The 15,485-nt window shown below is 40.9% G+C and overlaps 1 protein-coding gene across 6 annotated transcripts in view; it reads right to left on the bottom strand.

Annotated features, from left to right (window-relative positions):
* Positions 1-1,822: 1,822 nt before the first annotated feature.
* LOC311438637 (uncharacterized protein) overlaps positions 1,823-15,485 on the bottom strand; it is a 34,211-nt gene continuing 20,548 nt past the window's right edge. For 4 of the 6 annotated variants that reach the window (XM_084523255.1, XM_084523252.1, XM_084523254.1 and 1 more), the window contains 7 exons: positions 9,093-9,344; positions 8,140-8,219; positions 7,267-7,345; positions 6,495-6,541; positions 4,962-5,082; positions 3,872-4,058; positions 1,823-3,528 (listed from right to left, as the gene is read on the bottom strand). In XM_084523255.1, coding sequence (XP_084379381.1) covers positions 2,829-3,528; positions 3,872-4,058; positions 4,962-5,082; positions 6,495-6,541; positions 7,267-7,345; positions 8,140-8,219; positions 9,093-9,273 — 1,395 coding nt within the window. In that variant the 5' untranslated portion in view covers positions 9,274-9,344 and the 3' untranslated portion in view covers positions 1,823-2,828. Of the gene's footprint in view, positions 3,529-3,871; positions 4,059-4,961; positions 5,083-6,494; positions 6,542-7,266; positions 7,346-8,139; positions 8,220-9,092; positions 9,345-13,038; positions 13,058-15,485 lie in introns of those variants that run through there. The other 2 variants (XM_084523256.1, XM_084523257.1) reach the window with 2 other exon arrangements.

Here is a 15,485-nt window from a genome sequence, read left to right as displayed (position 1 = left end):
AGATGATGCGAAGAAGCGTCATGGGCGAAGGCAGAAGGCAGAGCACTGGCGGCACAGCAGACAGCAGTGCCCACGGCAGCTCCAGCTCGCAGACACCCATAAGCGGTACCATCGGCACCACAGTGACATGGGGAACAGGCTGGCCCCTCAAGCACACAGCGAGAGGGGAGCTGGGCCTTCTCCTAGTCACAACAGCGGCGCGAGGCAAAAGCAGGACCATCACCCAGCCAGCCACAAGGAGCACAGGCGTGACCATAGCACCCAACGCGGTGTGGGACCCAGACATGGCCATCGAGCAGATGGCAGCGTCGGACTCATGAAGGGAAATGAAGCACAGAGTGGCACAGGGCCTGCGCGTGGAAGTGAACGACCCTGTGTCTCTCTTTTTTCAGAGAGATTTTAAAACAGCAAGCTTCAGCCCCCAGCCTCTCCGCTCTGTGTCCAGCCAAAAGTGATGTGTGCTGTTTCCTTTCTCAGTAGTTGCTGTCAGCTGGACTGATTCCATTCATTACTCCCTGCAAGCCACCGCAGGGCTTTCAGTTGGCAGCAGTGTTTAGTCAGTGGCTCGGGTCTGGGATGAATTCTCCTGAACTGCTGCAGGCGTGGAGAAATGGCACGGGCACATCCACAAAGACTCCACTGCAAAAAGGTGGCGGTGCCAGACCTAAGTGGAACTGGGCACCAGCAAACGGGGAGTGAAACCGCTTGAGGTGCTGGGTGGACGCGGGGTGTAGCTGCCAGCACTGAGTTCTGAAACAAGACATCCCAGGGAATAACAGTGCTACGAGCAAGGATTGCTCGTGTTGGTCTCCGATGCTGTTTGCAGGTTTTTGGGACAGGACCTGAAGTACAGGTTGTGTGTGCACAAAGGGAGAACACTCCTGCTGCTGAGTGGCTGTGGGATGCAATTGCTCTCCATCTCAGACCCTTTCCTCTCTGGGCAGAGCTCACCCTTGTTGGTAAAGCCCTGGGAATGGGCCCCCATGGGGACAAAAGAGCCTCCGGTGGCTTCAGCCCCTCCCTGAGCTCCTGTGCGCCTACAGGGGCTGGGGGCTGGCAGGCTGGGCAGTGGGGTGGTTGGAGAGGTTCAGCCATTCTTGGAAGGAACTGGAGCTGAGCCGGAGGTGCTGGTGCAGCCACCTGACTTGGCTCGCCAGCAGCAGCGAGGGGAGGACGCGGGGGAGATGGGCATGTTCTGCAAGCTGCTTTTTGCGCCCTGTGCCAAGCCTTCGCCTTAGGGCTGGCTCGTGTCCTGCCTGCATCGGATCCAAGTAAATGTTAAACCCTTTGTGGGGCTGCCAAAGAGAAGGGAGTTGGGGGGAGGACGAAAGGAATGGCAGAGGCTGGATGGCATTTTCCTGGGGCTGTTGTACATCCCCAGGATACGTGGACGTGCCAGAAACCATTCTCATTACTTGGAAAATCACTGTTTTATTGTTACCCTTTTCAGATAAATTTCATTCCCTCATCAATCCTAGATAAGTCTGAATGTTACAGCAGCTCTCTGGATAATGCCAGAACAGATGTGTCAGTCAGCAGAAGAAAAATTTGCTACTGATTAAAGGTTGGGGTGCTCTGCACGTGCTCAGCCCGGTTGCAGTATGAAGTTCTCAAACATACCTCTGCCAACAAGGCAAATCACTGTTCTTGAAGGAGAAATGCAAATCCTGGGTAGCCCTTCAGGCCTGCTGGATTGCCATGAGATGACGGGTGCTTGTGAAAGCCCGGTCTTTGTTCAGAAAGGTAAGTTTCTTGTTCATTTTGAAAACGTAAGTACATATTTTAAACTCATGAAAACCTAGAGAACATGCACACACTGATATGAAATGCAGCAGGCTTTATTTATATGGCAGCATACAATTCTGGTCCTAAAAAAAGGTCACTGAAGGTCCAAATAACTTTTAATTAGGTTTTTGCAAACACGTGTAATTTTCCTATTGATTTCATGTTACAGCAACTTGAGAGATTAAGGAAGTACCTGTAAATATTCCCACTGAAGATTCATTATTCCTATGAAATGTTTGAGAACAAACTTATTCACATATTGAGAAGCATTAAATAACACTTTCCAGTAATTTCATTCATCATCATGTCTGCTTACATGAGGCTAAATAAATCAGAAGGCCAGTATCTTAGTAACTAATACAAAAATAAACACTTGAAACACTGGGTTTCACAAAAACACCTTTCTCAGTGAATTGAAATACTAGCAAATTTTTAAACAAACAAAAAACCATACAAAAGCTCAAGATTTACGTTTACTTGATATAGAGGGGAATTATGTAACAAATACTCAATATGTATGCTTACAAAACAACGATGGAGTTGAAAAAGCAGAAATCTTTGAAGTAAATGCAATCCTAAGTGTCTTAGAAAATGGTGCTATTAAAATTCAACAAATCTCTCATAGCCAGGCATGACCGTAACATGCACAAACTTGATTCCAGTGTGGTTTTATGGGTGTTTCTTTTACTTACCCCAGCACAAAATAAGCTTTGCACCTCAAATGGCAGGTATGGAGGTAGGGTTATTGGAGCTGTGATTGTCAAGGCAGCATTGGCCCCTGCAACTTGACATTCAGTGACCAGAAGAAGAAGTAACAAAAGCAGCAGTGTTCCCACATGCTCCTCTCAGAAACTGTAACTTCTATATAAGTTGTGACTTACATATATAGAGGTTTTTGTTCACATTGTAAAAAGTCTGTTCCTAGCAAGTACAAGAAGGCTTTGTTTTTTTTCCCAGTGTGCCACTAGGAAACAAAACACTTGCAAGTGGTTGGTTCAACACCTCCTAGCAGGTTGGTGGGATTTCATCCTTCTGCCTTGCAATCAAAGTGGTGACGAGTTATCAAACCCGATTTGCCAGAATGAGATTTCAGAGAAGCTGGACAAAGGTTTACCCCCAATGACCAGCAGCACATTGGAGTCACTGCTGACTTCATCCACTGCAGTCGTGTCCCAACAGTCAGTTCTCTCCTCTTCTTCCACAAGCACAGCAGCAGCAAAAGTCTCTTTTTCTGCAGAGACAAACAGATGGGTGGGTTTTTCCTTTGACAAAATGCTGGTTGCTCTGTTTGGGTCTAGCTCTGCCCCCGAAGTGGTTTGAAATGCACGGAAGCCCGCTGGCTCCAGAGGCAAGCTGAAGGTTTTCATTTCAATCGCTTCGCTTTGCTCCCTGCTGAGCGCTGGGCAGAGAGGCTGACGGTGGAAGTAGTCACACAAGCGGCTGTGCTTCGGGATGGTCACCAGCGGGTGGCGGTCCTTCTGCTTGCCCTTCCAGTGACTGGGGGATGTATTAGGGGAACCTGAGGTAGTTTGAAAAGCAACACCACTTCCTAGGATGCAGTGATACATTTTAGGAAAAAAGTTTGCCTTTGTAATACTACTTAGCTTCTTCCATGTCTGTGTGTGGAAATGGTACTTCCAGAGGTCGTTGTTAGGACTGGAGTTTGAAATCCCTCCACCAAAAACCAGCATTGAGTCTTTGAAGACCACTGAAGCGTGTCCTACCACCGGAGGAGGTCCTTGGCTAAATACAAGAGAAACCAGCAGTTATGGGGAGGTGAACAAGAAACTAACACTGATTTTAGCCCCTACTTTTCTTTTCACTCAAGAGAATGACCACTAAAACTAAACAGCTGCACTGGAACATCAAAGTTGTATCACTGACAGCTGCATCAACGTGTTGCCAACACCTCATCCAAGCAAAGCCAACTGGAGCCTCAGGGATGGCAGCAGTACTGTCTTAAACTGAACAACTCCTACCTTTGATGAAAAATCAGTATCTCCCCCTCTGCTTGTATGCAGTATCATGCGGTAAGGCTAATTCTCTCTTTCTGTGTCAATTTAGTTTAACAAACAGTATGCTTCACCTTGTTCTGATGTTGTACCAGCTGCTGTTTATGAAGTCCCACTTCCAAAAGTCCTTCTGTTCACTCAGCCCCATCAGTCCTCCAAAGAGATACATGCCTGTTTGATAAACCACTGCTGAATGCCCATGACGAGGTCCAGGACCACTGTTGTGAGGTGGGGTGGAAACACACAACCATTTTCTTGTATCTGAAAACAAGATACTAATTCATAATTTTACCAAATTTACCTTAATATATAAAAATGGATTTATTTCAAGAACAAAGTAACTATTCTGTTGGAGAACAGGCGGGTCCTACTCTAAATGTATTATGGCATAAGTTAACAGCTTAATTTCTGACACTGCAGAAGTGCATAAACATTTAATGAAAATGTCAGATGCTGTATGACAGATGCCATGGAAATTTTATTTACAAAACATTTTTTCCTACCGCTTAGTTAATTCATTACCTCTGTCACAGAAAGATAATTTCCTAGGTATAAGAGGGAAAATCAGCCAGCAAAACCATTCCTTCATTAATGCTTGTGCTCATTCTGCCTGCGAGGGAATGAAGGATGAGATAAACCCATCATCCATTTCAAAGTAGCTACTGAATGACCACCAGATAACGAAAGCTACCCATTTAGGAAGTCTCTGGGAATCGATATCGTTTGTAACCATATTGATTCATGATGAATATGACACCATCTCCTGTCAGGTTCAGCTCCCCAGGGTCCATTTGAGATTTGAGATTCAAAAGATGGCATTAATAGGCCGAAGTCATGGAAAATCTCTGCTGCAACTGGAAGTTTTCAGTAATCCTTGAAGAATGTAGTGAGTAGAAAGCAAAGCCCACTCCCTGATTCTCAGCTCTAGAACTGGCAAATACTGCAGAACTTCTTCCAGTATAATACAGTCCAATTCATTTCAGATGGGGATTAGTTTAACTGACAGAATTCATAATTAAATGCTGCCACAGAGAAGCCAAAACTAACTTAAAACATTACTGCTGGTAGGAATTTTCTTCACAGAGCAAGCCGTGTTAGCCTACAACAGTCATCACTTCACAGTGACTGTACTGGATCAAAAATTTATTGAACTTTTAAACTTACCAAAGTGGAAAGACCAAAATTCTTGTGAAATGCCTCTGATACCAAGGTATCCCCCGTAGATATACATGCTGGAGTTGTACACTACTGCGCTGTGACCTTTTCTGTTCGTTGGTGCCAAGCTCTGAAACAGTTTAGGAATAAAGTAAACAAAATTGTTAACAGTCGTATCAGTGGCAGTGTCCACCTCAGGAATATTCCCAAGCAATTGAAACCATTGCTCTGAGTTGTGTTAAACTTCAAAAAGACAGGGTAAACCAACGACTGGAGCAGCCTCCCCTTTTTAAGTCCACCCCTTTTAAGTGCCTACAGCCTCCCTCTCTCTGCACCTGCACCAGTAGTACTGCTTTCACAGCTACTGCTATGCATAGGAACAGTTTAGTTTTAGGACATATTGCAAATATTCCAGGCAACTCTTGGGAATGTAATATGGAGACACAGCCCTTTCTGCCATCAAGGACAACCTTCCCATCATTTTGCTTGGTGTGGATTTGCCATGCCACAAATCCTATGCCATGGCCAGGCCCTCAGCAGGACTCCAGGCGGTGCTCACTGCATCTGCAGCAGTCCTCAGTGCTGCTAAGACTCATGGACCCAAGCCCAAGGAGGCCCAGGTGGAGCTGAAACAAAATACAAGGTAAGTGTTTGCTTTTGTTCATTTACAGCCCAGTTTTGGGGAGGTGGAAGAGCCATGCCCATCTCTCCCTAAGTATCTCCGTATCATTTAAGATAATTGCAAGAAACCCTTTATCTATCAGCTCCTTCTTAGAAGCAGGAGCAATGCCATTGAAAGTGGATGCACAGCCCTGTGCTCTACAAGGGACGGAATTATATGGGTGCCAGGTCCAAACACCTTTCTTTCTCACAAATAACCTGCAGAACCAAACTGAACTCCTCTGCCAAACACAAGTAACCATGTTAGCAACTGTGTCAAATCTTAACATTTTTTTGTGAAACTTCATAGTGTGAGGATGAACTTCCAATAGCAACTATTAAGTGAATCTTTACACATAGTGATATAAAACCAATCCTGTCAGACCATGACCTAAACACTTAGGCTGAGGTTTCATTTAAAAGCGGACGTTTCTTGGTGAGTCAATGTGTTCAGACTAAAGAAATGGGAAGTGCTGCACTTCACATTTCAAAATCTATTAGTGTGACTGCCAATCTGTTTCTACAAATCTACTTTTAAAAGCAGGCTTTTTTTTTTGATGGTTGCAGTGCATCATTTAGGATTTTTTTTGTTGATAAGTATTAAAAAAAAAAACAAAAACAAAAAAAACCAGAAAACATAGTAGAGAAGACTTAATTTTTCTACATAGGACTTAAAATTTAAGAGCAGTATTCTTAAATGCTGTTTTAAAGTATGAAAAAGCCTTAGTTATTGAAAGTGCAAAGAAATAAAGTATAGCCAGCCACATGTCTCTGAAGAGATTAGTTTGGAACTGTTTGGGGGAACATATTTCAAAGCAATCTGTTTAATCAACAAAGCAACAGGCATTTGATTCACACATTCACCACTTCCTGGCTCCTTACCTCATTCTCTGCTGGTACGTTACGGCACTCTGTCCATCTTGCAGAATCTAGGGAATTGTTTTAATAAAGCGCAGTTTATATCCCAGACCACAAGAGGACACTCCTCCAACATCAATTTTTCAAATCACAAGTCTAATTTTCTAGTAAATCCCAGCCTGGTGTTTTACACTGAGAAGGCTAAAGAAATCTGCTTCCTTTCATACAGCAGTACCAGGGAGCTGACAGAGACAGAGTTTCACAGTTTTCCTTTATCCTTATCTGCTAGCAAATCACTGAGATGCCATACTGAATTTCCTGTTTCCTAAGGCTAAATTTCACTACACAAAAATAATCTGTGATTTGCAGCATTTGCTGGACTTGCAAAACACTCAAACTTTCCAGTGGAAGTGTGGCTCCTTTTATTTATTATTTAAACCATGTAACAATAGCTTTATTTTTCTTGTTCCTTTTCACAGATCTCTCAAAACAGTCCTCAGATAACAGTCAAAAATCACTGATCTGAATGACTGGAGATACCAGATACCATCATCCCAGAGACAGAATATCTAAAAAATCCTAAAGAATACCTTCCAGTTAAAGGAAGACCTGACTTTTTGAGAGCTTAACAGCCTAATTTTAGGGAAAAATATGCCCACAGTTTCAAACTTATTTCTTCTTGTAAAGCTAGGGACAGCTTGTTACAGGCAGCAGAAAACATTTTGGGTCTTACTATTTTTTAGTACCTATGGACTTGGAATGTCCCATGGAATAGACTGGCTATTGTGTATCGTACCAGTATCATATATCCAGAGAGGGGTTTTTGCTTGTGTGAAAGCAGAATCCACCATTCCACCAAAAATACACAGGGTGCCCTGCAAAATGGAAAAAAAATGTTTGTCATGTACAGGTAGTCATGTAGCATAAAGTAATTTTTAAAATAATTCTGAAAAGACTGATATCATCAAAATATAATTAACAATAATGGCAACCTATTAACAATTAATGAGGTAATCACAAGCCACCATCTTCTCATCTTATTTTTATCCTCTCCCAGTAGGAAACCCTGTAGAAGGTTGCGCTATTTTGACAGGGACAGCATCCCAGAAGCACTTACTTCTTCCTCATCTGGGACAACTTGAGGGATGCAGATCCAGAGCTCTCAGAGACATTGCTCAGGTAATACTAGGATTACTCTTATTTTTAGAAGGGTTTCATTGCACTGCAGCTCCTGATATCCTAAATTCTGTTTCCCCCTCACAAGCAAAGCTGTAATTCTTATTTGTCTTCACTCCCCCGTTCCTTTTCTATGCAAGTTCTTAAGTGAATGTTTTTATGCTGGTGCTTATCATGCAAATGAATTCAGAGCAACTGTTACAACTGTACAACTAAGTCAAAGAATGTGCTGCCAAGGTCTTTATTTTGTATTACTATTATGTACTGAGCATCGACTGAGGAAATCAGGGAGCTGCATGCTGCTGCAAAGCTGAAATACCGTGACTTTATTCAGAAACGTTCCAAAACATTGCATAGCTACATCCAGAACTGCACTGACACAGAAGTCTTTTCTGGGTATAGTATTTCAGTACATAATATATGGCATTTTATTTCACTGTACAATAGGAAAATAAGTGTTAAAATACAGACAATGTAAATTTTGCCTTCCTACCTTATAAGCCACCATTGAATGTTCTTCCAGTTCTTCTGGACCATCTTTTGAGCAATCCAGCATCTCCCATTCATTCCTCGCTAAAAACCACAGCTCAAGTTAAGACAGTGGTAAACTCAACATATAGACAGTAAGAAAAAGGGGAAAAGATGAGCTTTGAATTTTGCTGCACTCTTAGAGTCAATGAGGGATGAAGGTTAACAAATGCTCCCTCGTTTTCCTTGTTTGCTATCAAGAAGACTGAAGAGTTGCTGCTCTGAGGAAGACAATCTTAAAAAAAAAAAAAAAAAAAAAGCCTCTTGTCATCTTTCCCCTGTTAGTTCAGAATATTAAGGCACTTCCCCCAGAATTAAATTATGGGCATTTTTTTATTTAGCAACCTTAAACAGAATGGAAATTTATCTTGTTTTGTATTTTATTGTTATACTGTTACCTATGCCAAAACCCAACAGTTCTGAGTTTTATCCAGGAACAACATCTGAATGGGGAACACTGTATAATTAAACCTCAGAAAATAAGTGTCGTATTTGATGATGCATCACTAATTCAGTCTTACAAGTTATTATATTCACGTGCTCCTTTTTTGCATTCTTCTGTGAATGAACTATTTCCATGTTAAAGATTCAGTAAATCCATGTCTGTTATATCCCTATCGTAAATGAATCAGTATTTTTGGTCAAATTAAAAAAGAGAGAACTCAAATCTAAGCTTTCTGGGACACCTGCAACAGGAACAAACACACACCATTTGCCCAGCGGACATAACGCAGTTCAGTTATCCCTTGATCTTCAATAGCAATTATACGGCTTAGGTAGTTGCTTGAGGTAGAAGATAATTTTGATGGAGAAACACTAAACTGGGAGAATCCGTTAGCTATAGAGTGTCCCCAGTTTCACACTGACTGGATGCATTTGCTCTTTAATACTGACGTATAAGTGAAGGGACAAACTTACCTAGATTGTACCTCCAAAAATCTCTCAGACTGGTGGTGTTCCTCCCTCCATAAAGATAAACAAATCCTCTGCAAATAACGCAAGCATGTTTGTATCGATCGCAGGGAGAGGGCTTCTCTTGAGGTGCAGATTTCCAGTCGCAGTGTGCTGTTTTTCCTTTCATGCTGACAGCTAAGAGCATCAACTGGAAAGGACGACCATGTCAGGGGAAGGTCCCACAACATCAGGGACAGGGTTTAAACCCTGCCTGGTCTGTAAAAAGTCAAAAACAAACTGTGTTGAAAAAAATGGTGATGGAGAAAAAAAAAAAAAAAAAAGTCTATGCCTTACGATACAAAATTCCAGTGTTTTCTTTAATTTCCATCAAAAGCAACCTGACGTTTTTTGCCACCTGTGATAACCAGAGTAAAACATTTGCAACACCGCCTCACAGAGCCACGTATCAGCGAGACTGGGACAGGCACGTTCCTGGAGCTGAAAGTTTTCCAAAGAATGTTGGCGAGTTGAAGGGATGAAGTGCGGCAAGCTACATCTACAATATGGCAGAAAGCAAGGCTCGCTCTTTTTTTCACTGTGAGTTTCAGGTAACCTGTGCTTGAAACAATATTGGGAAAGCCGAATATATAAACAAGAGTAATTCATTAGCACTTGTCCAGAATTTATTTAGACTTTCATCCCTGAATCAGCTGAAAGTAGGATGCATCTGGAAAAAAGAGACACTATCCCTTCGTTTGCCACAAGATGTCACTGTGTTCTGTGAAGACACAAGCACCAGGAACAACGTTCATCTCTCGTCCTCTCCAACATATATCATGGCCAGTGTTTTAAAATAGATTATATTCAGTGTTAAGCCAAATCACGAGATTTGCTTTGGTAATATGTCTGAGGTGACAAACACCACCACATGAGGTGATGAGGACTCCTAATTCTAGGACTATTTCAGTGAAAGCCTGAATTCCAGTTTAGGATCTAGGATTGGAAATTGATGGATCCCAGTCCGTTGGTATGGGCACACCCTGCGCACAGCATCCCTTTGGATCAATTCTAAGGTCAAAGTAATGAATGCCTAGCAAATCCATTCTTTTGGTTTGAGAGGTAAATGCAATAAACCTGTAGCTGCTTAGCCCGATTATTTCTAGTTAACAAAAGACAGAAATACCAAATTTGCCCGAGATATACTGCAATAGATCGTTTTTCATCCACAGAGAAATTTCATTACCTCTGCTGCCCACAGCCTTCCTCAACAAGGATGCGTCAAGGGAAATTTTCCCTCCATCTCTTCAGAAATGTGAGGAGAGGAGCAAAGCTTTTACAAAGCCTGGTAATTTCATGTCACAAGCAGCAGTGCAGGCAGGCACCAGGGTGATTTGTCCAGCTCAGTGCATTGGGGTCTTCAGCTTGTGTGTGTGCTGAGAGCATATTAACAGTTTCAGTTTCCCAAGTTAATTCACAAGGAAAGTGCATAAAAGCAGCAATGCTTGTCTGATCAGAAACCACACCCAGCTAAGGTTTGTTTCCTGCAAATGGCCATTTGAACTTCTTAAAGCCAGAAGTTACTTAGAAAGTACAGCAACAGCATGTTAGGATACGGGAAGGCCTCTTCCTCATATCTGTGTGTGGGTACGTTAACCACGTGCCTTGCCACAGCGTGACTTCAGTCAGTGTAACTCTGCCTTCCTTGTGTGATGCTGCACTTGGCCATCTGTGTGCCAGTGAAGGTCAACATAAGTGCTGCTCACCCTGGACGTGTCTGATTACAGGATAAGAGGACAGGGAGAAACTACAAAGTATCACAGAATCACAGAACTGTAGGGGTTGGAAGGGACCTCGATCTCTGTCAGAAATTGACATCTTATGAAAGGCTGACGTTCACTTGGTTTCAAAGATGTGGAAGATGTTAGTTAAGTGAACATGGGATCATAAGAGAGGCTTCTATAATCAGTTATAGATGTCCAGAAGCATACTGAGTAATACTGGCCAACAACATAGCCCTTCTTATAATCATTTTTTCTGTGCATTTCTGTAATAAGCCTTTATTATTGTTTTCCTCACAAAATCCTACACCTTGTCTCACCAATGCATTTCAAGCAACATTTTTGCTTTTGAAAGCTTGTTTTGAAGTTTTTGAAAATTCTTCTGGGCAAATTCACGAGCCTTCATCAGTTTTTATTCCCTCCCTCTACCATGGTGAACAAGGAGGCTCCAGGTGGTCCCCTTACACCAGTAGCCTCCTATGCTGGTGGAAAAATCCAGACAGCTACTGAGCTCCCTCTTTAAAATAGGATTGACTCCATCAGGCTTGTGCTGAGCTGGTGACAGAAAGCCCAGCTGGCCTCAGGTAGTACTATGGGCAGCATGAAGTGCATTTTGGAGCATGCCTGTTATCCAGGGTCCTTCCATTTTATGGGATATCACCACTGCTACTGTCCTAAAACAACCACGTGAACTGCAGCCCAGTACCCCTCTGATATTACTGACCTCTCCCAGATGAAGGTGCAGGAAGTTTAGGCCACAGTCTATAAAATATGAACAGCTTAACTGTTGCTTTGATTCCTGAAATCACAATGGCCACAATGAGATTGCATGCTACAGTAAGAAGCTTCTGATAGTAAATACCTACTTGCAAAAGCTATGCCTGTATTTTCACTGCATCTGAAATTTGTACTTATTGCTATTTATTCCCATGGTCAGTAATGAAAGGACATGAGCCCAGGAGCTGTTTACAGCACAGATCCCTGCTGCATCTCTTAGTTTCAGGTGTTTACGTGGAAGTCCAGGCAGAGATGCACATAATTACAGGAAAAAAAAAATGCAGTAAAAAAAAAACACTACTGAAAATAACTAGAGCATATTATTATGGAATGCACGTATCTAATGTCATTTAGTTTATCATACAATTTATCTCTAAGATTTATCACTTGTAAGACTAGAATAGATTCAGTGACAAAAACGTGTGAGAGAATCTCTTCTGGCATGTTCTGTTAAGACTAGCTATTCAAATTGTATTCATCCACTTTATGCAAACTGCCATTGAAAGGAATTAGCGTACAAAACTGAAGGGTGTTTTTTTTAATATTTTGTCTTAAAGAATACAAGATTGGCAGCATTTACAAAGGTGTATGTCTCTTTTTTTTTTTCCCCTCCCCAGGAGAATTAGCAACTATGAAGCAATGACGCATTCTACATGTCTAAGTTTGCAATACTTTATGGCATGCCATTGAAAAGGGAAAAGGCTGAAGTCATGAAATACAGATTTTCTCTTTAACTCTGCCTGTGTAACCCTAGCCAATTCACCTATTTTTCAGCTACATCTACAAAGAAATACAGGGACAAAGACATCCCATTAGCAGAACACTTCAGATTTGCTGATGCAGTGCTGTGCAAGAGCTTTAAGGTATTACCACTGCTATTGATATAATTTAATGTGAAAAAAAGATTATAGGTCTCTGCTATTATTACTTAACAATGGTAAAATGGGCTTGTACCCTTGAGTTTTGTTTTTCCCAGCTATGAAACTAGTTATTCCTCTTCCTACATATTTCTGGTTGTTATTCTTCCTACACAAACCTTGTCTCCTATTATATAAGCATTCACAGAAGGAGATAAGTCCTGATTTCATACAGTAGTTTAGCAACAAAATCCCATCCACTAGTTTGTCTACCCCAGCTGAACTCTGCATAAGGCAGGCAGGGTAACAGAAAGCTCAGCTGGAGTTAAGTGTATCGGGGTCTCCTGGTCACACCTCCGAGCATCTGCTGACCCTTGTGCATCAGGCACTCCTGGAGGCAGACCTACAATCACTAAAACAGATCAGTTAACAAATTGCTTCAATTCAGAGTTTGGATGATACGCTTAGAAGTCAGCAATCCCAAATCTTGCCTTTCATCACTGGTATTTCAAATTATAAACTCAACTCCTACATTGCCTTTGTTCACTTACTGCCTACCTTACCGGTCCTGTTTCCAAAGAAAGCCGCTGCTCTTTTAACGCCACTGAAAAATGTTCTCTGTGTAAAGCATCAGCGTCCTAAGCTTCAATTTGGTAAATTAATTATCCAATAGGAAGCTCTCTAACTTCATAAGAATTAAAACAAAAAACAACAAAAAAAAAACACACCCAAAAGTCAACTCAGAACGTTTTTATCCAACTTTCTCCAAACCAGCTGTAACGCACAAGAAATGGCTGCAGCTCTCCAAACTCTTCTGCTGGTTCATACTAAAAATAACCCCCCTGCAATCAATCCCAATTGTTCAACAGTTTAGGGAGCTGGGAGACGAGGCCCTAAAGAGCTGCAATTAGCGTGGTAACTATAGCACAGAGTACTTATCAATTAATGGCGCCACATTACTGTTTCATAATAAAAATAATTCAGGAAATGTAGAAAGACAGAAATTACTTCAGGAAATGTAGTTTATATGTTCATTATATAATTATTTATATTTCTATTAGATGTGGTTTCTCAGACAAATGATTTATTTATTTTAAGTATTACTTAAATACATGCTCATTAAAGCATTTTTTCTATCTGGGTCCCCTGATTCCTTTCCATCTGTTTTCAATATACTCCGAAAAGTTTCAGATTTAAGAGGATCAAGACTTCTGAAATACAATGAGATAAGAAATCACTCATTTGGGGAATTTTTTTTTTTTTTGATGTTGTTAATGACTCAGTTCTCTGAACCTTTATGTGGGGAGAGTATTTTTATTTTCTTCTTAGGCAATTTGATATTTTAGCGCTCTTCAAAAATAATTACAGGATTTCCTGGTTCTACTGATCATCTAAACCCTTGCTTTTGTCGTGGCTTTATTTAACAGTTGTTCCAGCAGGACAGCATGAATAAGGAGAAATCTTTGACCAAAAATTTGCAAGGCAGTTGTGAGACCCTACTTTTAAAAACAGAAACACTTTTCTTTGTTTTGTATAGCTTGGATGGCAGCCTTTTTTTTTCAGTATATCAGATTTAATTCTATTGCCTTAACAGGTGTGATGAATTTCAGTATCTCAAGGTTTGCTATTTTGTAACTTTAATTTCAAGTCATTTTGTCTCCATTATTTATTTGTTTATTAATACAGAAACTAATTTTCAAAGCTGCCCAGCTTCAGAACTTCAGAATTTCCACAGGTCCAGGATGGCTCTGGGAATGTAGAATACCAGTAATATTTCCATATTAATTAAATTCAGAATTGAAATAAGGGCCTTGCTTTGCTACATGTTGTAAAGACGGTTACTGCATGACTGAGCTTATGACTGAAGTAGTCAAGACAAAGGGAAGGAGATGGAAACTGTTGTTTCTTCTTACAGGGGGAAGATGACAGACAGAAAGGATTTGGAAAGCAGCACAAAAATCGTAGCAGGACGCACGGCTCCCCTCTGATCTAAGGGTTCAGAGAAGTGCCAGGTACTGTCAGGTAAAGCACTAACACCCCTGTTGTCTTTATAAAGCTGAAGGTGAACCTACCGAAAATTTAGAGAAAATCTGAAAGGTTTTTATGTTAAAAATCTGAAGGACTTTTATGTTAAATAGCTCTTACTTGAATTTTTACAATTAAGTTTACAAGTTAAGCATTATCATTGTTATTTTTCAGTGCTTCTGAATGCTTTCTGTAGTGAAGATGTATTTCAAAGGAGGCAACTATTCCGAAACAGTCGTGTGTAACTACAGTTTCTATATACTGCAAACTTGATGTATGTAACCGCCACTTCTGGAATGTAGAGTCCTGCATTGGCAGCTTTACTGCACAGCAGATGAGGGTGTTGATCATCTGTCCTCGTTAACAGCTGCCTGCCCGCTCCCGGAACGCTGCAGGTAAGGTATCATGCTTCTTATTCAGATCACGTTAATGTTCAAGCTCTGATTTCAGAAGTGCAGATTTTGTTTTCTTTTGCAAATTGACATTATTGATCTTTCTGTATTTTTCAAGAAGAAATCTGTTATGCTCATTAGTGTGTAGCACTACTCCCTATTACGAACTAAGTTCTTAAATCGTAATTAATCTAACAATGTATTAATAGAGAAGTATAAATATATCCAGCTGTATTTTCTATGTGCTAGATATATTTCGTATTTTTAAGTAAACAAATACAACTTGGTTTGGTGTAATACTGTAAATATTTCTACGATATTTGGGAAATAGATGAGGGGGTGGTTTCTGGAAAAAAATAAATTCAGTACACTAAAATGTTTCTGGGATTGCTACATCTTTCTAAACACCTATAGTATATGAATCAGGAAATCACCTTTTTCAGTCTATTGAAATAAATCTTATGGTGCAGACAAAAAATAAGTACATCTATACTACCTTACTTTCATGGTTTATTTTGTGAAATAAATTAAAATCTGATTTTTATAGAAATAAAAAATAGAATGTATAGTTTTGACTATATAGTATAT

The sequence above is a fragment of the Aythya ferina genome, assembly GCF_964211825.1.
Source record: "Aythya ferina genome assembly, chromosome: 6".
Classification (NCBI taxonomy): domain Eukaryota; kingdom Metazoa; phylum Chordata; class Aves; order Anseriformes; family Anatidae; genus Aythya; species Aythya ferina.
The sequence above is the reverse complement of the archived record's forward strand: the minus strand, read 5'-3'. Positions and strand labels throughout refer to the sequence as shown.